Below are 25226 nucleotides of genomic sequence, written 5' to 3'. Positions count from 1 at the left end.
GGTGCTGGACTAGAAATGCAAACAATTATTAGAGGAGTGCTGGAGAAGCAGCATTTGCTTGTACTTGGGAAACCCAGGAACAGAGTCACTGATAAAGATTCATGCCTTACCTGAAGGGCAAAGCATTTCAGTAAGTAGGGAAGGGTCTTATTTAGATTGACTTATAGCAAATAGCTGATTTAAAAAACCACTGATTGATATTTGTACATCTTTTAACAAGGGACTAGAGGTATAGTTCAGTGGTAGGGAGCTTGTCTAGCACGATCATCTTACCTACAAGGGATATATTCTCCCAGTATGTGCCTGAAACTGCCCTAATAGCAAACCTACATATACCGTATTTCCCTATAAGCATTGCGATGTGCCACAAATACCAGGTCTTTCCACGCTTTATGCTCTGGATCCTTCTCTGCAACGTTACTCTTATGCTGTGGGGCCACTAATAAGCAAAGTAAAGGCTACATAAACACAAACCACTGCCACACCTAAATACTTAATCTGATAACCTAAATGCTTACTAAGTAATGAGTGGAAAGTTAGCACATACATAGTCATGTTAGACAAAGGCAGAATTCAAGGCTGACATGGGAACGGCACAGACTTCATTGTGCTGCTCATAATGGTGCGCAATCAGAAAACTTCTAACTGTGGACTGAGGGTGTAGCTCAGTGGTACAATTCTTGCTGACCATGTGTAAGGTCCTGTTTTGTTCCTTTGTAACAAAAGCCAAGAATGTGTAAACAGCTCCCACACGCAAAATCTTTAATCTTTTAATTTAATTTAATTTAATTTAATTTTTGAGACAGAGTTTCTGTGTGTAGCTTTGCAGTCTGTCCTGGAACTCGCTCTGTAGCCCAGGCTGGCCTTGAATTCACAAAGATTCATCTGCCTCTGCCTCTGCCTCTGCCTCTTGGGATTAAAGGTGTGAACCACCACCACTTGGCTTTTGTTTTGTTTTTAAGAGTTTCATTATGTAGCTGAGGATGGTTTTGAACTTGCAGCAATTCTTCTGCTTCCATCTCCTGAGTGCTGGAACTCCAGGCATATACCCCCATGCCTGGCTTTTTATTTTTATTATTTTGCTTTTTGAGACAGGAACTCATTTTACCCAGGCTAACCTCAAATGGTGTGGGAGAATTATCTGTATTCTGCCAATCATATATTTTAATAAAACGCTGATTGGCCAGGCAGGAAGTATAGGTGGGTCAACCAGACAGGAAGTAGAGGTGGAGAAAAGAGGCTGGGAGTATTCTGGGAAGCAGGAAGCTCCCTCCGCCATTCCTGCCCAGACCACCGCGAAGATGCAATATGTGAGCTGCCAGCTGAAAAAGGTACCAAGCCATATGGCTAATATAGATAAGGATAATGGGGTAATATATATTATAAGAGCTAATAAGTAGCCTGACCTAATGGGCCAACCAGCTTTATAACTTATAGAGATCTCTGTGTGGTTGATTTTTCTCTGGGGCTAAACAGGCTGGGGGAACCGGGCAGGATAGAAAACACAAACAAGCAGGTCCCCTCATATTACACTCAAACCTGAGGATGGCCTTGAACTTCTGACCTCCTGCATCTGTCCCTCAAGTGCCAAGGTCACAGGAACACACCACCGCCCAGCTTCTATGAATTTTTGTTTTTGGAATTTTCCATTTTATATTTCTGGACCACAATCATAGAAAGTGAAATTATGAATGAACCGTAGGATAAATGTCCTTGCTTGCTCTTTGTGGACAAGTAAAAAACAAAGCAATGGTAATAGGAATTGTAAAATATGAATGTGAATTAAATTCTGACTGAAAAAATCTGATAATGAAAGGATCACAGACTGACTACATGCTGGACTGAATGAAATGTCAGAGCTGTAAGTTCTGAAAGCATTCGCCTTGTTTATCAATGAAAGGCATCATGTGACCCAGCTGAGGGACATGTTAATACTTTTTGTTTCATAACTGGTAGGCCAAAAGAACCCCAAGGTTTTAAACTTTTACATACAAATAGATGTGAATCTGCCACACGCATAAAGCCAAGTGGACTGGGCTACGGATTATGATTCCAAGTGAAAATGGCTGTTCCTGGACCCCAAGGAAGGAGAATGAGAACAGAACATTCATCAGTACTACTTCTTTGCTGAAGTGCAAATAGGTTATCTTACTCCTCACGTGCCAGGACCAACCCGAAGACAGGCTCAAACATATGGAAATACTTTACTAGTGATACTCAAAACTACAATATGAAAAGTCATGCTTACAGGAGCCGGGTGTTAGTGACACCAAGGCAGGCAGATCTCTGAGTTCAAGGCCAGCCTGGTTCACAGAGCGAGTTTCAGGACAGCCAGGGCTGTTACACAGAAAAACCCTGTCTTGAAAATCAAAGCAAATGGGCTAGAGAGATGGCTCAGAGGTTAAGAGCACTGACTGCTCTTCCAGAGGTCCTGCGTTCATTTCCCAGCAACCACATGGTGACTCACAACCACCTGTAATGAGATCTGGTGCCGTCTTCTGGCCTGCAGGCATACATGGAGGCTGAACACTGTGTACATAATAAATAAATAAATGTTTTTTTTTAAAAGCAAAGCAAAACAAAACAATACTTTTCTATAAATGCCACTATGTGCTTCAAAAGCCATAAGCATGGACATCAGTTCTCTGGTTCTGAGGAACACTTTAGGGAAAACATTTACTACAGCTTCTGTTTGTTATGTTCTGTGTTAGGCACTGAGAATCAAGGAACAGGACCTGGTAAAGCCTACAACAAGTACAAAAATAGGGTTTAGCAATGAAAAAAAAAAAGCAAACTAGTGTAAGCTGCTTCAGACAATTATAGGGATATAATAACAAAATGATCCTATATGTTTGCATATTCCTTTATTTCATTTGTTTCACAAAAAAATGAAAAAACCAAACCAGAGTTCTTCTGTAGAAGTAAAAAGGTATTGGCAAACCTACCTCAAACGTCATCTCAAGTAGGTTTTTTGGAATCTGCATTATTCCGGTGTCTCCTAGCTCTCCCGAAACACAGATCCACGGGTTTGATGTAATGATCGCATTGCTCAGCTTTTTAATTGGAATTATCACTGCTCTATAAGGAATCACTGAAAGAAAAACACAGAAGTGAATTTAGAAAAAGTCACAACTATCTATAATTACTAGTTGCATTTAAGATATATTTTGCTTTTTTATTTTGTTTTTCTGTATATGAACGTTTTGCCTGCATGCATGGATGTACACCACGTCTATGTCTAGTGACCTCAGGGGTCAAAGGACAGAGTCAGATCTCCTGGATGGAATTATGGTACTAGAGTTATGAATACCATGTGGGTGTTCAGCAAGAACAAGTGCTCTTAGCCACTGAGTCATCTCTCTAGCCCCTGATATTTGGTGATCATTTTTTTAAACAATTTTTAAAGATTTTATTTATTTATTACACATACAGTGTTCTGTCTGCATGTGTGCCTGCAGGCCAGAAGAGGGCACCAGATCTCATTACAGGTGGTTGTGAGCCACCATGTGGTTGCTGGGAATTGAACTCAGGACCTCTGGAAGAACAGCCAGTGCTCTTAACCTCTGAGCCATCTCTCCAGCCCCTATGATCACTTTTTACGATACACTCACTACGGGCAGTGAGGTGGCTCAATGATTAGAGGCACTTGCCGCCAAGCCTGACAACCTGAGCTTACTCCTGGCCTGCACATGGTGGATGGAGAGAACCAACCCCACAGAAGGGCAGGATTAGGTTACTGAGGTGAGTCCCCTGCAGCAGGAGTCTGGGAGGGTCAGATGTGTCTTTTTAAAGACCTCACCACTAGATGTCACCATCCTGTCATGGACCTTGGCTAAATGTAAAAGCACAGGAAAATTTGGAATTTAAAACAGAAACTAGGGGGCTGGAGAAATGGCTCAGTAGTTAAGAGCACTGACTGCTCTTCCAGAGGACCCGGGTTCAATTCCCAGCACCCACATGGCAGCTCACAACTGTCTGAAAATACGGTTCCAGGGGATCTGACACCTTCACACCAATGAACATAAAATAAAGATAAATAAATCATTAAAAAAATTTAAAAAACAAAAAAAAAAAAACCCAGAAACTATAGGAGAAGGCTGCTGACCGTGGGGTCACCACAGGTCCATATGTAGCTTTCTCATACAGCCTAGGACCTGTGGGGGGGGGGGAACGGTCCCGCCCAGAGTTAGCAGGGCCCACCTATATCAATTTACAATCAAGGGAGGAAAGAAAAAGAAAATTAAAAAAAAAAATCCCTCACATACATGCCTCCAGGCTAATATGATCTGGGTAATCCCTCAGTTGAGACTCTCTTCTTAGGCTGTATGAAGCTGCCAGTTAAAGTGAAATGGGATGCTCACAGAGAAACCCTGTGTGAAAAAAACCAACAAAACAAAACAATCCCCCTCAGCCTTCCCCAAACACCTCTGTGTGTGTGAGAGACAGAGTGTGTGCGTGTGTGTGTGTGTGTGTGTGTGTGTGCGCACGCGTGCACGTGTATGCCTATCATGTAACCTTGGTGCATGTGTGGAGCTCCGAGGACAACCTTCTGCCACGGGAGCTAAACTCCAGTTGTCAGGCTTTGGGGCAAGCACCCTTATCCACTGAGCTATCTTGCTAGATCTCCCTTTTTTTGAGATAAAACTTTCCTGTGTAGGAGAGATCAGTCTTGAATTTTTGATCTTCTTGCCTCAGCTACATGCCCAGTCTTTAGACAGGGTAGGCAAGTGCACTATAGCTGAGTTAGAGTTTCACCTTTAACAACTTAGAATCTTATAGGTGTACTAACTGAATGAACTGGAAATTATTAGGTTATTACTTATTAGACACTAAGTAGGTCCTCCCCAACTCCATCTTTAGTTATCTGCTTTTTTTCAAAGACCAGAAATCAGAGCCTTCGTAATTCTAGTCAGTGAAATGCCAGTGATGTTTACTAAGATTTTGGAGAGATTATGCTTTTTTCTTTTCTTTTTTTTAAAGCCACAGTTCTGTGGGACAATGGTCCAGTACCCTGTAAAGATTTGTCTCTTGCACTTGTTTAATAAAATGCTGATTGACCAGTAGTCAGTCAGGAAGTATATATAGGCAGGGCAACCAGAATAGAATTCTGGGAAGAGGAAAGGCTCAATCTACAGTCACTCAGACCGAAAAGAAGCAAGATGAGAATGCCTCACCAATAAAAGGTACCAAGCCACATGGAAAACACAGACAAGAACTATGTATGGGCTAATTTAAGATGTAAGAATGAATTAGTAAGAAGCCTGAACTACTAGGCCAATCAGTCTATAATTAATGTAGACCTCTGTGTGTTTCTTTGGGACTGAATGGCTGAGGGACCGGCGGGACAGAAACCTCTGCCAATACAGCAGACTGCAGCTTTACGCATTTCTCTTTTGTCCTAGGTAACATTTTCTATCACAGATTGGGTTTTGTGGAAAGCAGATGCTGAGCCAGAAACGAGCTCACATGGAGCTCGCTCCGAGGATCAGCCTGTGACAAAAAAAATCAAGACTGACAGTGAAAATGTTGAGCTCTGCTTCATGAAGTCTCAACAAAGGCTTCACCGGTACAGCAAGCTGTGAGCCGGTTCTTTGATTAGGATGCAGCAACGTTGGTCCTGGCAGGAAGTTAACAGCCCAGTGTAGTCGGCCATCCCCCTGATTCCCCCAGACAGGGTTTCTTTGTCCTGGAACTCGCTCTGGAGACCAGGCTGGCCTCAAATTCAGAGATCTGCCTGCCTTTGCCTCCTTAGTGCTGGGAATAAAGGTGTGCACCACCACTGCCTGGCTAGGGCAGTGTTCTCCACATATTACAATAGGTCTCACTTTTGAAAATATGAATACTTTTATTTACCTTTTTTTTTTTTCGGAGACAGGGTTTCTCTGTAGCTTTGGAGACAGTCCTGGAACTAGCTCTTGTAGACCAGGCTGGCCTCAAACTCACGGAGATCAGCCTGCCTCTGTGTTCAGAGTGCTGGGATTAAGGGTTTGCGCCGCCACCACCACCCAGCAAATACTTTTAAGAGTGACTTGAGAATTTCCCTACCCCTAAGTCAGGGTTTTTGTTTGTTTGTTTGTTTGTTTTTTGGGAAAAGGTCAGGATATATAGCCAACACTCACTGGTTTTGAACTGACAATTTTCTTGTTTCAACTTGTGAGTGTCGGGACTACAAGAATTTATCACATGCCTGCTCACCTGGAAACTGTTCACGTAAATGTCAACTCTCCATACTCACTGATAGTGGTGAACACACTGGTAAAGCAGAAATAGTCCACAGCATTGAGGGAGAGCAGGTGGTAGAGGAACTGCTCTCTCTCCTCCTCACAGCGTAGAAAGGCGTACCGCTTATAGAGCTTCCTGAAAAGGTTGACACAGGCACAAAACAGTGGCTACAATTTTCATTCTTAAATCATTGTGTAAAGTTAACACCTTCTGAGCCAGGGAGCTGGTTCTCTACCATCTGCCAACTCTAACGCCTTAATTAAATCCCTGAGACTCACATGGGGAAGCAGTGAACACAACATCCAGTAACATCCACAGGTATGTTCATTTCCACACATGCACTTGAGCTAAATAAAAAACTAAAGATCAATCAAACAAAAAGTCCCCTCAAGCTCCAGGCTGGAGAGATAGTGAGTGGTTAAGAGCACTGGCTGCTCTCCCAGAAGACATGAATTTGATTCCTAGCACAAACATGCCATTTCATATCTGTAATTCCAGTCCCAGGGGACTGGGCATTCTCTTATGACCTTCTGTGCACTGTACAACGTGGGGCATAAACACACACACACAAAACAAACAAGCAAACCCTCACTTTACCACGTGGGCGCTGGGAATTGAACCCAGGTGTGCTCTTACATGCCGAGCCATCCCTTCAGCCCCCTCTACCTTATTTATTTATATATTTATATACTTATTTCTGAAGCATTTCTCCTTGGCCCAGGAGTTTACTGATCCACCTGTTTGTGCACCACCCCTTCTACTCCGAGACACACAACACTAAGCTGGGATTACAGGCCTGTGCTACCACACCTGTGTGGGTGCTAGGGCTCTGAACGTGGGTCCTTAAGTTTACCTGGCAGGGTGTTTCACTGACCGAATCATTTCCTCAGGCTCCATTTTTATTTTATTTAATTATGCAACCCAGGCTGCCTCAAACTTGCTACATTGCTAAGGATTACCTTGAACTTCTGATCCTCCTGTCTACAGCTGTGATTAGAGGTATGTACCACAATATCCCATTTAATCAGTACTAGGGACCAAACACACGACTTCATGTATGCTAGGCAAGCATTCTACCAAGTGAGTTACAGCTTAATCCCTTATACTATGTTTTTTGTTTTGTTTTTTTAAATCAACCTACTCTTTGGACATTAAGATTTATTCTAAGCTTGGAGTGGTAGCACTCATGAGGCCGAGATAGGCAGATCTCTGAGTTTGAGGTCTACCTGATCTAAGTTCCAGGACAGCCAAGGCTATGTTGTAAGACCCTATTTCAAACAAAACAAAACAACTCATTCTACAATGCTCCAGGGTGATAGACGTGAATGTAAGAATACAAACAGTCCTGGTTATCATGTATAGGTCCTACAGAAAAGCCCCGGGCAAGGTTTGAATCAGGTTCTTTGCAAATCTTTGCTCAAGAACTCTAACTTCTTAGCGTTCAAGTAAGTCCTAATGTTCTTATCATTTAAATGGATTTCTGGCTGGGCATGGTGACTCATACCTTTAATCCTAGCACTCAGAAGCCAGAAGAGGGCACCATATCTCATTACAGACGGTTGGAAGCCACACATGGTTGCTGGGAATTGAATTTAGAACCTCTGGAAGGTTCCTTCCAGAGGAATGAACCTTAACCACTGAGCCATCTCAACAGCCCAGTATTTTCTTTCTTCTCATCTTTCCTCTCCTCCCTCCCTTTCTCACTCTCTCTCTAAGATTTATTATGTATACAGTATTCTGTCTGCATGTATGCCTGCACATCTGAAGAGGGCACCGGACCACATTAGAGATGGCTGTGAGCCACTGTGTGGTTGCTGGGAATTGAACTCAGCCAGTGCTCTTAGCCTCTGAGCTATCTGGCAGGTCCACAAAGGTATTTTCTGAAGCACACCTGTTACACAAGAATGTATGTGTTCATGAACCAGGATTCATGATGAAGGAGCTGGTGTTTAGCTTACATCACAGAAACAAATGTCTTACTTGGTCAGCAGCTGGTTGGAGAGCAACTGCTTAAGATGCTGTGACAAGAGCTTCTTTTCTAGAGACAGTCTTATCCACGCCCGGGCTCGGCCAACATCGGTCTTGATCTCACTCATGTTTTGAATATGCCTAAAAATCAGTACCAAGAAAAAGATCTATTTTGCATTTAGATACATCTTGTTTTTAGACAACATATATGAAATGCCTTATTCTTAAAACAATGCATCTGATTCAAATAAATCACAGTCAAAACAAAAGTTCTGTGTATCCCTGGCTATCCTGGAACTCACTCTGTAGACTAGGCTGGCCTGTGAACTCACAGAGATCCACCTGCCTCTGCCTCCCAAGAGCTGGAACTAAAGGTGTGTGCCGCCACCTTGGACGACACGCAATCGCCAGTCATGGCAAATGTGACGGATCAAAAGTAACTGATCAATTTGTTAATATTTTTCCATTTCTAAATTATCCTTAAAGAAAGTCATATATAGGATCACACCGTCTTTACAGAAGTCCAGGAGAGCAACACTGCCATCTAGATTCCTGTTTTCACAAATAAACAACTGATAACTATTGAAATTAGCAAGGATGTGATTAACTTGCTCTTCAGCCCCAGTCATAAAAGTCTAGAAGAGACTTTTAAGGATAACTTTAAGATACAAAAGAACTAAAAAATACTAACAATACTGGACCCAGAAAAATTCTTTTATATTTAGATGAAGAAATGGAACTCATCACGTAGACAAGGCTGGCTACAAACTCATAGATCCATCTGCCTCAGTCTCCCGAGGGTCTGAGATTAAAGGCACATTCCACCATGCCTGATTTGAACTCTCTGTAGATCAGGCTGGCCTCTAACTCAGAGATTTGCCTGTCTCTGCTTCCTGAGTGCTGGGATTAAAGACACGAACCACCAGCACTGTAACACACTTTTGAGGGCAGTCAAAACCTCAGAGATTTCACCTGAATCTCAGATCTGGTTGTACACCAGAACTGACATTGTACCAGGCATGGTGGTACATGCCTGCAATACCAGCATTCAAGAGTCAGAGGCAAGCAGGCTACTCAAGAAAATAAAAAACAAAACAATAAAGTGTGCGTTTGGAGGTAGACTGTATACATTTGCACATGAGTGCAGGTGTCCAAAGAGATCACAGACAGTGTTAGATGACCTAAGTGCAGTCACAGGCATTGTAAGCTGCTTGGCTGGGTGCTGGGAACCAAACTCAGGTCCCCACAAGAACACTCTAGGTTGGGGCTGAGAGCACTGACACTCCAGAGACCCAGGTTCAGTTCCCAGCTTCCTCCCAGCAGAGAAAAGGAAGACCAGGAAAAGAAAACAAGTAGATATAAAAACCAACTCAAGTTAAAAGTCTTTGCTCGTGTGACTCACCACAACACACACACACACACACACACACACACACACACACACACACACACACGAGGTGCTTATAATCCTTGTGCTCGGGAGGGGCTTTCCAGCTAGCCCACCCAGCCCAATTGGCAAACTGAGATTCCCCTGCTTCTGCTTCCAAGTGTTGAATTCAAAGGCACATGCTACCACAAAAAGCACAAAGTCCTTTTTTCCCCTTTATTTTCTTTATTCTCCCAAGATTTATTTTTACATGTATTGCTGTTTTGACTGTATGTATGTCTCTATGAGGATACCATATCCCCTAGAACTGGAGTTATAGACAGTTGTGAGCTGTCATGTAGGTGCTGGGAATTGAACCCAGGTTCAAATCTAGAAGACTAACCAATGCTTTTAACCACTGAGCCTTCTCCCTAGCCCCAGAACAAAAAGTCTTAAGTATCACGGTTATTTTATATTTTATACACACATTTTAAAAGCTCATCTTAAATGTTGACTAAATATTGTGCTGAAAATGTTTATAAGAAAAAAACCTAACCATTTTAGTCCCCAACCCCCCTTTTTCTTTTTTGTTTTATTTTGCTTTTTTTAAGACAGTTTCTCTGTGGTGTAACAGCCCTGGTTGTCCTGGAATTTGCTTTGTAGACCAGGCTGCCCTTGCAGAGAGACCCATCAGCCTCTGCCTCACGGGTGCTGGAATTAAAGGCGTGTGCCAACCACTCCCTGGCAAGAAATGCTAATTTTAATATTTGTATTTCTAAAGCTATATCTTGTTGGGTGATAGTGACGCACAACTTTAGACCCAACAGAGGCAAAGGCATGTGGGTCCCTGAGTTTGAGACCAGTCTGACCTACAGAGTGAGTTTTATGATAGTCAGGGTTACACAGAGAAACTGTCTCAAAAAACAGACAAACAAACAAAGATAAAAAGAAAAACTATCTCTCTAAGATCAATTTTTCTGCCAAGCCACCTACCGTTATTTCTATTTTTTGGCCTGTATCTATAGATAACATGCACTAAAGAGATTCTTCAAAGAGAAGTTACAGTTCAGAGCTGTTTTAGAACACTCTTCCCCAACTGCATCTCCCCTTTTATTCAATGTCAGAAGAAAACAACAAAACAGTACAATAGTAAAATAATTAAAATTCAGGCTGGAGAGATGGCTGTGCAGTTAAAGGCACTTGCTGCTCTTCCCTCAGGTTTGTGCTCAGTGCCCACACACAACATCCCTGACTGTGGTTTCAGGAGATCTAGTGCCCTCCTCTGAACTCCGTGGGCACTAGGCATGCATATGATTTACATACATGTAAATGCAGGTCAAACGCTAATACTCACAAAATAAAAATAAATTAAAAAACCACATCTATAATTAGAAAAATACTTTCTTCAGAATATGTAAACAAAAGTTATGGTTAAAATCACGTGAGCAATTTAGATGAAAGCTACGCTTTACAGTTATCACCGTCCATTAACATGTGTAACAAATACCTCATGTCTTGAATTAGAGAGACCCTGAGTGTTGGTAACATAACTCCTGAGTCAGATTTTCTTCTTTCTGGTCCAAGGGCAACTATGTAGAAAAATATTAGCAAAGTATTAGGAAAATAACAGTGAGCATTTATACTTTAATTTTTAAACTCTTTGAAGACAAGTCTTTCTCTGTTACCCTGGCTGGTCTTGAACTCACAGAGATCCACCTGCCTCTGCCTCCCAAGTGTTGGGATTGAAAGGATGTACCACCATGCTTGACCACTGATACATTTTAAAAATAATTTTTAAAAAAATGTATGAGACTGCTGGGCAGTGGTGGTGCACACCTTTAATCACAGCACGTCGGAGACAGAGACAGGAGAGTCTCTGTAGAGTTTCAGGCCAGCCTGGTCTACAGAGTGAGTTCCAGGACAGCCAATGCTACAGACAGAGAAATCCTGTCTCAAAAACAAACAAATTCTGAGATTATAATCTAAATGTATCATTTCCCTCTTCCCTTTAACCCTCCCAATGTACCCTCTGTTCTCCACGCTTCGCTCTCTTTCAGGTTCACAGCCTTTTGTCATTGGATATGTGCATGTATACATACTTCTAAATACATAAATACAACCTGCTCAGTCTGTATGCTACTTGTATGCATGCATGTATGTATTTTTTAAAGATGACCATTTAAGTGTCAATACTTCTATTAAAACAGTAAACAGGTGTGTTCTTTCTAAACAAGCTGTAGCTATATTTGGAAATCCAAAACAGATATTGTATGAAGTACATCTAGTAAATAATGTAATATGTGCAAGTTCTGGTTATGAGTCAGCTACTTAGCTATTCAGTCTCACAGTGCTGGATAATTACTCAAAAGCAATGTTAAGACGTTAGGTTATTAAGTTATGTGAGCCTTTCTGGACTTATGAATTGGAAACCTATTTCTGGCTTTTTGCTTTTATGAGACACTGTCTCATGCACCCAAGGCTGTCCTCTAACCCTGAATGTTAGGGTTACATGTATGTGATATGATTCTGGGGACTGAACCTAGGACATCCTCAGCCCAGAAAACATTTAGTATTAAATAGGGAAGACCCTTTCTTTTCTTTTCTTTGATAGAGTTTCTATATATAATAGCCCAGGCTATCCTGGAACTTGCTTTGTAAACCAGGCCTGCCTCTGCCTGCCAAGTGTTAGGTTTAAAAGTGTGTGCCACCATTTCCAGCTTTTTAAAATTTATTTATTCAGTTAATATTACTGTTTTGGCTCTTTAGGCTGGTAAATTCCTCCTTCAAAGCTCAGAATCCTAACTACCATAGCATGCAAAGTGAGTATTTAAACTGACTTCTAAAAGTATAAGGTAGATGAATGATTTTCTTTTCTTTCTGAGACATGGTCTCACTCTGTACTTGGCTGTCTTGGAATACACCATGTAGTCTAGGTTGGCTCAACTCACACAGATCTAGCTCCACTGGCCTCTCAAATGTTAAGATTAAAGGTGTGCACCTGTCATACTTGGTGAGTAATTCTCTTATAAATTAAATGGTTAAACACCACATTTATTTCACTTTATTAAAACTTTTAAAAAATAGATTAAGTTAGAGTGTTTTGCCGTCACGTATATTGGTGTACACACACACACACACACACCCCATGTGCATGTTTTGCATGTGTTTAGTCCATAGAGGTCAGAAGAGGGTATCAAATTGCCAGGAACTAGAGATAAGGATGGTTGTGAACCATAATCTGGGTTCTGGAAATCAAACCCAGGTCCTCTAGAAAAGCAACAAGTGTTCTTAAGCACTGATCTCTCTCTCCAGTTCCACAGCTAACATTTATAAAGGAAGGAAAATGACTCTTACAGCAAGCATCGAGCACACAGCCACTGACTATGAAGTGGAAACGGGTGTTCAGCCTCAGTTTTGATGAGAAGCAATGAAATTTTATATCCTTTCTTCATTTCCATTTTCTCTTTTATAAATGCAAACTAGACTGAAGCACCGCACACTGATGAAACTTAAAATGTGGACTTTGCTTTATATTATAGCTATTTTTTTCTCTGATTTTAGCTCCGCTGATGCTGAGAGGTCAGGATATAATACCGGCACAGATGCCTGTCTCCTGCCCAGGACAAGGAAGAGTCGGTGACAGTTTTAGTGTATTAGACCTTTATGTTTTTGGTGCTTGGTGAAAAGGCTGGACTCATATCTAGTAGATATAAATAATCACTGTGGGACTGACAAGGAGGCTCCAGAGGGTGGTCAGGTCAATCTATCCATGCAAGTTGGGAAGTGACAGGGCCTCTCTACATAGCCTTGGCTATCTTAGAACTCACTCTGTAGACCAGGCTGTCCTTGAACTCACAGAGATCCACCTGCCTCTTCCTTCAAGGGCTGGGAATTAAATGGGTGTGCCACAACATCTGGCTTAGGGAAGGCAATTTTCAAACTTGTACTTTAAAGACTAATCTCTTTGATACTCAGGGAAGCAAGGCACACTGAGAACATTGTCTTAGACACTCTCAGGGAATATGTGTTTATCTTCCTATTAAGACCATCCTAGCTAAAGTGTGTTATTAAAGTGCATTGTTCTTTGGAGGTAGAAAGTCAAATGGCTCAGAGAATGACTCTCCATTCTGACATTACAAGACAGCTATACAAATACTAAGAAATAGTGTGAAGGGTATAATGGCACAAACCGGTACAGCCAGCATTGGGAAGGTGAAGGCAGAAGAATCAGGAGTTCAAGGACATCTTTAGCAACAAGAAATTCTGTCTCAACAAACAAAACTGAACAAAATAGCAATCTCAAAACAAAATGCTGAGAAGTGGGAGAAGATTATGAAGCAGAAGAGTTGGAACTGTCTGTAATCAGTAAGTTGGCCAGAGGGAAACAACGGAGGAGCCAGAAAGCTCATGAGATTCTCATCATGAAAAGGAGGTCTAGAGGTATAGATCAGTGATGGAGTGCTTGTCTACTGTGTGTGAGGCCTGGGCACAATGCTTAGCAACAAAACCAACACATTAAGCAATAAAGATAAAGCCTTTATTAAAGCAGCGGCTTTCACAATAGTTGTCCTACAGGCAAAGGGCTGTTAATTTGGACAGGAAATGTGTTCCCCAAAATTGTGTTTATGGCTTAGCCCACAATACAGTGCTCACATTTGGGAGGTGACTGAATCATCTGGACTCTAGCCCATTCAGTAGATCAAGTCAATGACGGGCAAACAGTCTGGTGGCACTGGGGGGTGGCAGAAACGGGAAGGCGGGGCCTACGTAGGTCAAGCAGGTCACTGAGAGCAGGCCTTGGAAAAGTGTGCTTTGTCCCAGCGCCACCTCCATTCCCCGCAGCCCTCAAGTGGGCAATGTCACTCTCATGCGTTTTTAATTCTAAAGCTTACTTTTTAATGCTTCTTTATCATCTTTCTTCCCATTTTCTGTCTGTTTATCACTAGACTGGAAGCAGCTTAATGGTTGAACATGATGTTCCTGAACCCTGTGGATGAGGGACTTCTCAATGGTCTAGACTCCTACCCGTAGACTGGAGACAGTGAGAGTAGCTCTCTTGTTTAAATGTTTGGATTAGTGCTTTGTATAAAGTTAGCTCTCAATATGTAGTCTGAAATCTGCCTGACTGAAATCTTTCTTAAAGATCCTCTCAGCCACAGGTTTGTGTTTGTAAATTAAAATCTATCCCCAACAAGTTTTGTCAAATTAACTTTCCATTATAAAACCCAGTATAAATTAACTTTTCTATCATTTCCCCCCTTTTCACTGAGGCAGCCTCACAACACAGCTGTGACTAGCTTTGTATTCAGAGATCCATCTGCCTCTGCCTCTGCCTCTGCGGTGTGCCCCATCCCCACGCCTGGCCGTTAATACACAGAGGGCCTGGAGAAGCCAAGGCACAGTGGATGCTCTGTAAATGCTAAAGAAATGAGCAACACAGGGCCAGATACTTGAACCTTAAATGTCAGTTTAGAAATTTGTTTTAGGGAGAGATTTAGAAAAGAAATACTATATCTTTCAGTAGTAAATTGAGTGATACTATGATGATATGGGAGAAATAAATTGATCAAATTAGAAGTTATTTCAAAGGCTAGCTATTGGGTAAACTAAGATAGTAACAGCCAGTTAGAGCAGAGAATGAACAATACTCAAAACCAATATTAAGTATTTAAATAAAATGTTTCAATTACCACCTTCCTTTAATGTTTTTTTTGGGGTTATTAAAACTGAAACCAAAATCTTATACATGTTACACCTGTGCCTACCAAAATGAATCATGCGATGAAAGGATAAAAATAAGCCGGGCAGCGGAGGCGCAGCAGGGCCATGGGGGCGCAGCCGGGCGGTGGGGGCTCAGCCGGGCGGTGTTGGCGCAGCCAGGTGGTGGTGGCACAGCCAAGCAGTGGGGGCGCAGCCGGGTGGCGGTGGCGCAGCCAGGTGGTGGGGGCGCAGCCGGGTGGCGGTGGCGCAGCCAGGCGGTGGGGGCTCAGCTGGGCGGTGGTGCACACACCTTTAATCCCTGGACTTGGGAAGCAGAGGTAGGCAGATCTCTGACTTTTAGGCTAGTCTGGTCTATAGAGCAAGTTCCAGGACAGCCAGGACTACACAGAGAAATCCTATCTTGAAAAAAAAAAAAAACAAACAAAAAACAAAACGTAAGAGCATCCCTATTCATTCTACTGGGATAAAACTAGACCTTTCACATGCTAACAAGGATGTGTTCTACAGCTGGGCTACAACTCCAGCCATGCTACAAATTAAAAAAAATTACATTTATTATATAAATGTATGTGCTGTGCATATGTGTTTATATATGCCCCATGGCATATATATGGAAGTCAGAAGCCAACTTGTGAGAGTCAGTTTATTTTCCTCCACCACGTATGTCTCCAGGATGAATTCAGTTTTTCAGGCTTTGGCAGCAAGCACCTTAACTGCTGAGCCATCTCATCAACCTTACCCTCAATTTTAATATTATGTAGCCCAGGCCAACCCCCAACTAACTACGTAGCCAAGATGAACCTGAACTTCTGCTTCCCTCTCCCCAGTGCTGAGGCTGCCAGGCGTACAGGCAGTGTACCACTAAGTCATTGTTAGTGTGGTACTGGGCTCCATTCCAGAGCTTTGAACACTAGGCAAGCTCTCTACCAACTGAGTTATATCTCCAGCACACACAATATTTTTAAGTCTTCACAGGCTAAATTACCAGAAGTATTAGAGTAATGTTCATAAACACAGACTTCAAAAGCTATATGGTTTAGGGCTAGTGAGATGGCTCAGCTTTAAGAGTATGTACCACTCTTGCAAAGGACCCTAAATTTGGTCCCATCACCCATGTTGTGCAGACTGCAAACACCTGTAGCTATCTCTTCAGGAGACTCAATGCTGTCTTCTGACCTCCAAAGACATTTACACACATACAATCATATAAATAAAAAGATATAGATTTAGGGGCTGGAGAGATGGCTCAGAGGTTAAGAGCACTGGCTGTTTTTCCAGAAGTCCTGAGTTCAGTTCCCAGCAACCGCATGGTGGTTCACAACCATCTGTAATGAGATCTGGTGCCCTCTTCTGGCATGCAGGCAAAAATGCAGGTAGAACACTGCATACATTAAAAAAAAAAAAACTTTAAAAAAAAAAAGGCTCCAGGTCCACTGATTTAGGGCCTCTGGCATGCTCTCTCTCTGTATGGATGTATGGATGTGTGTGTGTGTGAGTGTGTGTGTGTGTGTGTGTGTGTGTGTGTGTGTGTGTGTATTTAAAGTTATGCTGGGCAAGTGCTGGTGCCTGCCTTTAATCCCATCCCATGGGGAAGCACAGGTTGTCAGATCTCTGTACGGTTGAAGTCAGTCAGATCTACATAGGGAATTCTAGGCCAGCCAGAGCCATACAGTGAGAATTTGTCTAAAAAAAAGTTACATGGCTCTTATTAATCTTACTGAGAACATAAAACACTGTTTGTTCTTACATCATTGGCAGGGCAGCAGAGATTATAACCGCACGGACCTCTGATGTGTTTTCATTTATCTTCCACTGCAGAATTTATTAACTGGAGGTCACTGAAGATATTTAGGACTCTGATTTCTAACTGAACCACTCAACATCTGTTCAGTAAAAACCACAAAAACTACAAGTTCTGCCTAGCAGCAGCTGACTCTAACAGCTAAACATTTTCACACACCTTTTTGGGCATAAGAGTGGACCATGTCTATCTCATCTTAATTAAACTTGGCTTTTCACTCCACGAATAGCCCCTTCTTAGGAATTCATTCTTGTTTGAGACAGGGTCTTACACATACCCCAGGGATGGCCTCAGACTCCTGCCCCTCCCGCTCCCACACCTTGAGGTTGGCTGGGATTACTATTGTGCTCAGCTTCACCTTTCTAACCAGGGTAAAACCCTTGTACTGGCCTTCAAGCTATGGTCAAGCAAACTTTAGATAAGCTACCTTGTTTATATGGTTTTTCATTCTTAATGGCTACAATTCCGGTTAGATACAGGACACAGACCAATGACTTACTTTCTCCACAGCAGAAACGGAAGAAGAGATGGACTTTAGAGGTCTAAACTGTACTGGTATAAATACAGTTGTGGCTCAGGCCATCAGGACACTGACAAGCTCTGGAGAGGAGTTCCAGGGCAATGTAGTATCAAATCCATATTCCTAGTTGTCTTACACATTTAAACTCTGAGGGGGGGGCTACCTTGGGTACAGACAGTGAAGGAAAAGGAACTGGGGATCCAAGATGTCCCTTTACTTCCCTTCTTTCATTGGTCCCTTCTTTTTATTTTTTTCAGTACTGGGGATTGGACTCAGTCTCACACTTGCTAGGTGAATATTCTTCCACTGAACTACATCCTCAACCTATAATATTTTATTTCTTAAGTTTGTGGGTTAGATTATACATTTTTTCAAAGCATTCTCTCTCTCTCTCTCTCTCTCTCTCTCTCTCTCTCTCTCTCTCACTCACACACACACACACACACACACACACACACACACACACACACACACACACACGTTCTATGGTCTCTATATTGTGGCCTTGATTCTCTCCTATCATACAAACTCAGGAGATCAGACCCAGGTTTTCAGGGTTGGCAGAGGAGCATTTATTCACTGAGCCATACCACTGACTCTAACTTAGGAGTTCAGAAATTTTTACGGCTTGTTGTGGTGGTGCATGCATTTGATCCCAGCATTCTGAGGCAGAGAAGGGAGAATCTCTGTGAGGTCTGGTCTACACAGTGAGTTCCAGAGTTACATGGTGAGATCATGTCTCAGAAAACTTTTTTTTAAAAAAACTTTTATTTCTGAATTTTCTGAAATAATGTGTTATTTAAAAAATGGTCCCTAAGTGGCTAACTCACTATAAAATCTTTTCCTACCCCCTTTCTGTTTCTTTTGTGGGGGTGGATAAGTTCTAACCATGTGCTCAGACTGGCTTAGAACTGATGATCTTACTTCGGCCTGAGTACTGGGGCTCCACCACACCAGCCAAACCATTTACTTCTATTAACTCCCTACTGTTAGTTCTACGTCTTATGAAACAGATGGTTATCTTACGGAGAATCAAGCTCTGGGCTGTGATATGACTCAGTAGCTGAAGCCTTGGGTTTGATTATCAGCATGCTAAGAAAAAAACAAACTCTTTGTGAAAAAATAATGCAATAGTTATATTATTTGCCCTAAGGAATCATATCTAATTTTGATTAGCATCTAGAAATTGAATAATCTGACTCTTTGGTTGGGTGTGGTGATGCATGCCTACAGTCTCAGCTACAGGTGGAGCCTACACAATGTTTGAGGCCAGCCAGAGCATCTGTAAGACCCCCACCTCAAAAAGAAGTAAACAAATAAGCAAAAGAACCTGACCCTTAAATAGTCTTGGGGATAAATATGTAATTTTTCCTGAAAGTTTACTTATGAATACAAGGTCCAGGATTTGATCCTGACATCGTAAGACACAGAAGGGTCAGTGAGGCGAAGCAGTAGATAAAGGCGCCTGCCACCACACCAAGCAACCAGAGTTAAATTCCCAGTTCCACACAGTGGAACTAGAGAACTCATTTGACTGCCACACACACGTGCCCACATACAAAAATAATTAAGACTGCCAGGTGGTGGTGGCACATGCTTTTAGTCCTAGCACTTGAAGGGAAGAGGCTGGTGGATCTCTGAGTTCAAGGCTATCCTGGTCTACAGAGTGAGCTCCAGGACAGCCAAGGCTACAGAGATAAACTCTGTCTCAAAAAAAAAAAAAAGAAAGAAAGAAAGAAAGAAAGAAATTAGTGATAATCATAAAACCTTTTTTAAATAATATTATCAGTAACAACAGTATATACCATATCACACTCTTAATACTGGGAGAATATACCTGTATAGTCCTTGACAATTAATTGTTTTCTTTTATATCAACATGATTACTTTGAGTAACTATCATTTTCTCTGTCTTATAAGAAAGCAGAAGATAGAGAGATGCCATGTAGCTGCTGAAGGAGAAAGATGCCAGCTGCAAGCCAAAACCTTACCGGTAGGCCATAGCCTTGTGGCGATACACAGATGAATAGAAATGGGTTAATGTGTGATGTAAGAGTTAGCTAGAAATACGCCCAAGCTATTCGCCAAACAATGTTGTAATTAATATAGTTCTGTGTTATTATTCGGGTCTGGCTGGCCGGGAAATGAACAAGGGGTCTCTGTCAACAAAATGGTGAACCAACATGAGGCAACTACATCCACATAAAATCTGAGGGCTTGGGAAGGAATTCTAGACACAAAAGAAAAGAGTTAAGCATGGCTTCTTGGTAGCAGCAATTTCTCGGGTTGGTTCTGTTTGCTGGTGGTGAGCAGAAGTGTGGTTTGCTAGCATGAACAGCTCTGGCGTGTGGGTTGGGCTGCAGAGCACTTAAACGGGGCTTGTGAGCAGAGGGCTACAAGCTGCTCAAGACAACAGAGACCCACTGTGTCCCTAGAGCTGGGGTGGAGAGCATGGCTCGCAGAGCTGGCCGTGAATGCACCTCCGCCATGTTGGGCTGGGCAGAGTAATAGACAGGGCCGTGGACTTGGTTCTAGCCACATCCACTTAGCATTTAGAAAAAAAAAGCACTCCTGGTCAGAAAATGATTACTGATATACAATAAAGAAAGACAGATTAAGACAAAAATAAACATCTAAACAGGTCACAGTGTGTTTAAAAAATGTACATAGGCTTGAGAGAAGAAAAAGAGCATAGACAGTTACAAAAAGAAATAGTTTTTTAAATATTTATTTATTATGTATACAATATTCTGTCTGTGTGTATGTCTGCAGGCCAGAAGAGGGCACCAGACCTCATTACAGATGGTTGTGAGCCACCATGTGGTTGCCAGGAATTGAACTCAGGACCATGGAAGAGCAGGCGATGCTCTTAACCACTGAGCCATCTCTCCAACCCAAATAAATAGTTTTAAAAAATAAAAAAGTCTTTAAAGAGACAGAGTACAGTCATAGATTAAAGGAGTAAAGAAAAATAAGCCATGTAAAGATGAAAAATACAGAGTGTCTGGATTATGTATATTATTGTATTTTCTGGCTGTGCATGAACTAAGTACAGAGAGACATTTTATTGTATGGGCTGATAAGATAAATCAACATATATATTTTAAATGTCTCTTGACTTTAAACTTTTAGTCTAAAGATATGTTGCTTTGGAAAAGAGGTTCTTCTTTTGTTTCCACAGAAGATGAGAACCTGTGGTTTGATCAAACAGGACCCCCTGAAGTGATGGCCCAGGTGGTCCAACTCCACAACAGCTTCAGGACTGCTGCTGAGACGGACCAACCACACAGGATACTCCATAAAAGACCTGATTAACAGCACCCTCAACCAGCAGGAAATAGTCTAAAAAAACTATGCCCAAATTCCCAAAAATTGTTTATAAATGATTGTTTTCATTTAAAAATGGTTGACTATAAGTGATTAATGATCATAGTCAATTTCTATAAAAATACAGAGGAAATGATATAGAGATGAATACTTTGCATTGGTATGGATCTTGGTCTGTTGATACAAATTTAAGGTTGATGTTGTTACACTGTGCATATGTATTTCTGTTCTTGTTTAGGGTACTGTGTTTGCGCAGCTCATTTAAAAAGCCTGGCCCTCATGTTACAGATGGCGCCCACATGGATAACTGCATCCACAGAAAGCCTGAGAAAGCTTGGGAAAGAACAGAGTAAAGCATGGCTGCTTAGTAGCAGCAATTTCTCGGGTCTGCTCTGCTTGCTAAAGGCAAGCAAGTGCTCTCATCTAAGAGAGGCTTCCTGACTCAGCTTTAGCTGTAAAACCTTGCAGCTCTTTTAAGAGGTCTTGCCATGAACACTTAAACAGTGTTGATGAAAAGCCAAAGGCATGTTTTTGGTTTTCAGTCATAGCAGGAAAAATGCTGCGCTGTTTTAAAATGCCGGCTTTCTGGACTGTCCTGCCAAGGCAAACTCTGACTCTTTCTTAATCAGGTGGTCCCGATTAAGGAGCTTTTGAGTGTTGTTTAACACTGTTACAACTTGCTTGCTGGCAGGGACCTTGAAATGCCAAAGAGTTGTGGCAATAAACATGGCTATAGCCGGTACCTCTGCCATGAGGTTGGAAAGCTAAGGAATGGGCTGGATCCAGCCGTCAAAGCCACAGCTTTAATCCTCTCCTTAAAGACTCATGTGGTTAGAAAAAGAGAGATATACAGTAAGGAGAGATTCAAAGAGGAAGAAAACCTCTAAATGGTTTACAGTATGTTAAAAATATATGCAGGCTTAAAAGAAAAAAAAAAGATAAAGTTCTTAAAAAAGAAAAAAAGAGAGTAGTTGGGTATGGTGGTACACACCTTTAATGCCAACGCTTGGGAGGCAGAGGTAGATTGACCTCTGTGAGTTCAAGGTGTGGTAGCACACAACTTTAATCCTAGCACTGGGGAGGCAGAGACTGACAGATCTCTGTGAGTTCAAGGACAGCCTGGTCTACAGAGTTATTCCAGGACAAAGATATACAGAAAACCTGTCTCAAAAAGTAAAAGTGAAAATAAAAGAAATAGAGGTTAAAATAGAGCCACACAAAGATGGAAAATACACAGAGAATCTTGATACTGTGTGTTATTATGCTCTCTTTGAATTATTTGAATGTTGAGGAAGGAGCAACAGCTGCTAAAAGATATTTGCTTATAAATGCTGCTGAACTAATCCAAGATAGATATTTTGAAAATACCCTGACTTCAAAATTGAAGTCAAAAGGTATGTTACTTTGGAGAACAGGTTTTGCTTTTGTTTCCACAGAAAATGAGAGACTGTGGATTCATTCTGAGATAAGAAAAATCCAGTTTGATCAAGGAAGACCACCTGAGAAATCTCCGGTAGGAATAGATGGCCCAGATGTCAGAATTCTACATCCAGAACAGATTCAAGATGCTGCTTGAGATGATCGAGACTCACAGGATACTCCAGTCAGGACTTGATTATAACTCTAAATTTCCTTTAGATCCCCATAAGATTATCAGTGCTCCCAAACAGCCAGAAGTAGCCTGGAATAGTACGCCCACATTCCCAACAAATGGACTATGGATATTTTTTTTTAAAAAAAGGGGGAAGTGGGAAGTGGTGTGGGAGAGTTGTTTGTAGCCTGTCAATCACGTATTAAATAAACGCTGATTGGCCAGGCAGGAAGTTTAGGTTGGTCAACCAGACAGGAAGTAGAGGTGGGGCAATGAGAACAGGAGTAGTCTAGGAAGAATGAAGCCCATTCCTCCCATTCCTGCCCAGATCACCGAGAAGCAAGATGTAACCTGTCCAGCTGTGAAAGGTACATGGGTTAATATAAGCTATAAGAGCTAACAAGTAGTCTGAGCTAATGGGCCAATCCGTTTTATAACTTATGGAGATCTCTGTGTGATTTTCTTTGGGGCTTGCCAGCTATGGGGTATTGGGCGGGACAGAAACCCCAACAAGCAGGCCCCTTCATGTTACACATTGGTATGGATCTTGGTCTGTTGATACAAATTTAAGGTTGATGTTGTTACACTGTGTATATGTATTTCTGCTCTTGTTTAGGGTATTGTGTTTGTGCAGCTCATTTAAAAATGTAATGTATAATTAAGAAATACAGGTTAATAGACAGTCATCTATAATAGTCAAGCTTGTAGTCATGTTAGATTTTTCTAGATGTACAGAGAGAAATATATATTTCACATGGGTAGGTATCCTCCAAACCTTTCAAAGACTAACAGAACATGGCATTTAAATGTTTTAAGAATTTAGGACTTTCCATGACAATGATCTGTTCCTGGCAGCACCAATCTACTTCAAGAGGATGATGGGTTTGGGTGGTGGTGGCACACACCTTTAATCCCAGCACTCTGGAGGCAGAGGCAGGTGGATCTCTGTGAGTTTGAGATCAGCCTGTTCTACAAGAGCCAGCTCCAGAACAGGCTCCAAAGTTACAGAGAAAACTTGTCTTAAAAAAAAAAAAACAAAAAGCGGGGGGATGATGGGCATTGGAGAGGCTCCTTATGGAGTTTGTTAGTCATTTGAGCCTGAAACTGCTCTTTCCTGGACTGCTTGATGGTATACTGTATAAACTGTATAAACTGGACATGCAGGAACTACAGAAAAATGACTGCCGAACTTGCCTAAAGGTGAGACAGTCCTTCAGGGATCCTGCTTTATGAAAGAACTGCCAGATATTTTGCAGGACACAGAAGAAAGTATCTGATGAACTTTGCCATTACAATGTAAAACAGATCTTCAAATGTCCTGCCTCATGGAAAAGCCTGCTGGATACTATGGGCCTGTAGGCTGAAGATGGATGCTCCAAAGATACAGAAGAACTTTAGGTGACTGCCCAGGCAGTGAGATATCTCTGCCAATTCTAGAGTTTTGGAAGTTGTTTACAATGCACTTCCTGGTAACTTAGGTAATATATCCTTCTGGGGTCTTTGATGGAGTTGAATAGATAGTTATAATTATAGTTTTCCTTAGTTATGATAAAAGATAAAGCAGATATAAATATTCTAACTGTAATTCTTGCTTGATACCTGTTTTGTTGTATGTAATTTTACTATGTTAAAGTTAAAAGCTTCCCTTTTATTTAGACAGAAAAGGGGATATGATATGGGACTTCTTTCTGCAAGCTATGAATATGTTTTATTACTATTGATTACTAAAGAAGCTGTTTCAGCTAATGGCTTACTAGAATAAAGCCAGGCAGGAAATCCAAACAGAATATAGAGAGAAAGTAGGTAAGAGTCAGGCAGATATCATGTAGCTGCTAAAGGAGAAAGATGTCAGGCCAAACCTTACCTGTAGGCCACAGTCTCATGGTGATACACAGATTAATAGAAATGAGTTAATTTAAGATGTAAGAGTTAGTTAGAAATATGCCTAAGATATTGGCCAAACAATATTGTAATTAAAAAAAAAGAAAAAAGAAAGCAGAAGACAGCAAAGGCAAGCAGGTTTCTGTATATTCATATCTTATAATACTGCTTCTTTTGTTTTATCCTTACTGACAACATGGGTAAATTTCAGATAGAGACAAACTCATCTAAAATGTTCTTCTCATTTTCATTGTCTCATACTGCCTGTTCTATCAAATCAATCTATCTCAGGCTAGGTGTGGTGGCCCATGCCTAAAATCCCAGCACTAGGGAGGCACAGACAGGAAGATCAAGAGTACAAGGTTAGCCCGGTATACACGAGACTTGAAGCAATCTATCTCATCCCAACACCTTCTTACCTGGTGAATCTGTAAGGTGCTCTTGTTTCTCTTCTCTGTCCTGGAACTGAATTAAATGTGACCACAAGGCAGACTTCCCCTGAAAACACAAGACACATCAAATGCTCACTTTAAAGAAACAATTAGTCAAACAATAATCTATCAAGAAGACCAGTGATATTATATTGGCCACTGAAAAGTCTGGCAACTCAGGATCATCCATTCTCAGCTATGTGACCCCCCCCCACCTGCTATTCCCCACTCCGCTCCCCACTTTTGGTAATGCTGGAGACTGAAAATAGGAAACTGTTTTACAGGCAAGCACTGTGATACTGAGCCATATTTTCAATCTTGTGTAACATTCTGAGCATCTCATTTCATGTGTTGTACAAGTCTTCCTTTGCTTTGCTGAGAATCCTGGCAAGAGCCTG

The 25226-nt window shown here is 41.6% G+C and overlaps 1 protein-coding gene across 4 annotated transcripts in view; it reads right to left on the bottom strand.

The window, feature by feature from the left end:
* Positions 1-25226, bottom strand: part of Dennd5b (DENN domain containing 5B) — a 126882-nt gene that overhangs the window by 18323 nt on the left and 83333 nt on the right. For all 4 annotated transcript variants that reach the window (XM_085687412.2, XM_085687413.2, XM_085687415.2 and 1 more), the window contains 5 exons: positions 24817-24895; positions 11064-11145; positions 8203-8331; positions 6236-6357; positions 2946-3091 (listed from right to left, as the gene is read on the bottom strand). In XM_085687412.2, the coding sequence (XP_085543538.1) occupies positions 2946-3091; positions 6236-6357; positions 8203-8331; positions 11064-11145; positions 24817-24895 (558 nt within the window). The remainder of the gene's footprint in view (positions 1-2945; positions 3092-6235; positions 6358-8202; positions 8332-11063; positions 11146-24816; positions 24896-25226) is intronic.

The sequence above is a fragment of the Myodes glareolus genome, chromosome 3 (genome assembly GCF_982192425.1).
Source record: "Myodes glareolus chromosome 3, mMyoGla1.1, whole genome shotgun sequence".
NCBI lineage: Eukaryota > Metazoa > Chordata > Mammalia > Rodentia > Cricetidae > Myodes > Myodes glareolus.
This window is presented reverse-complemented; position numbering and strand designations above follow the sequence as displayed.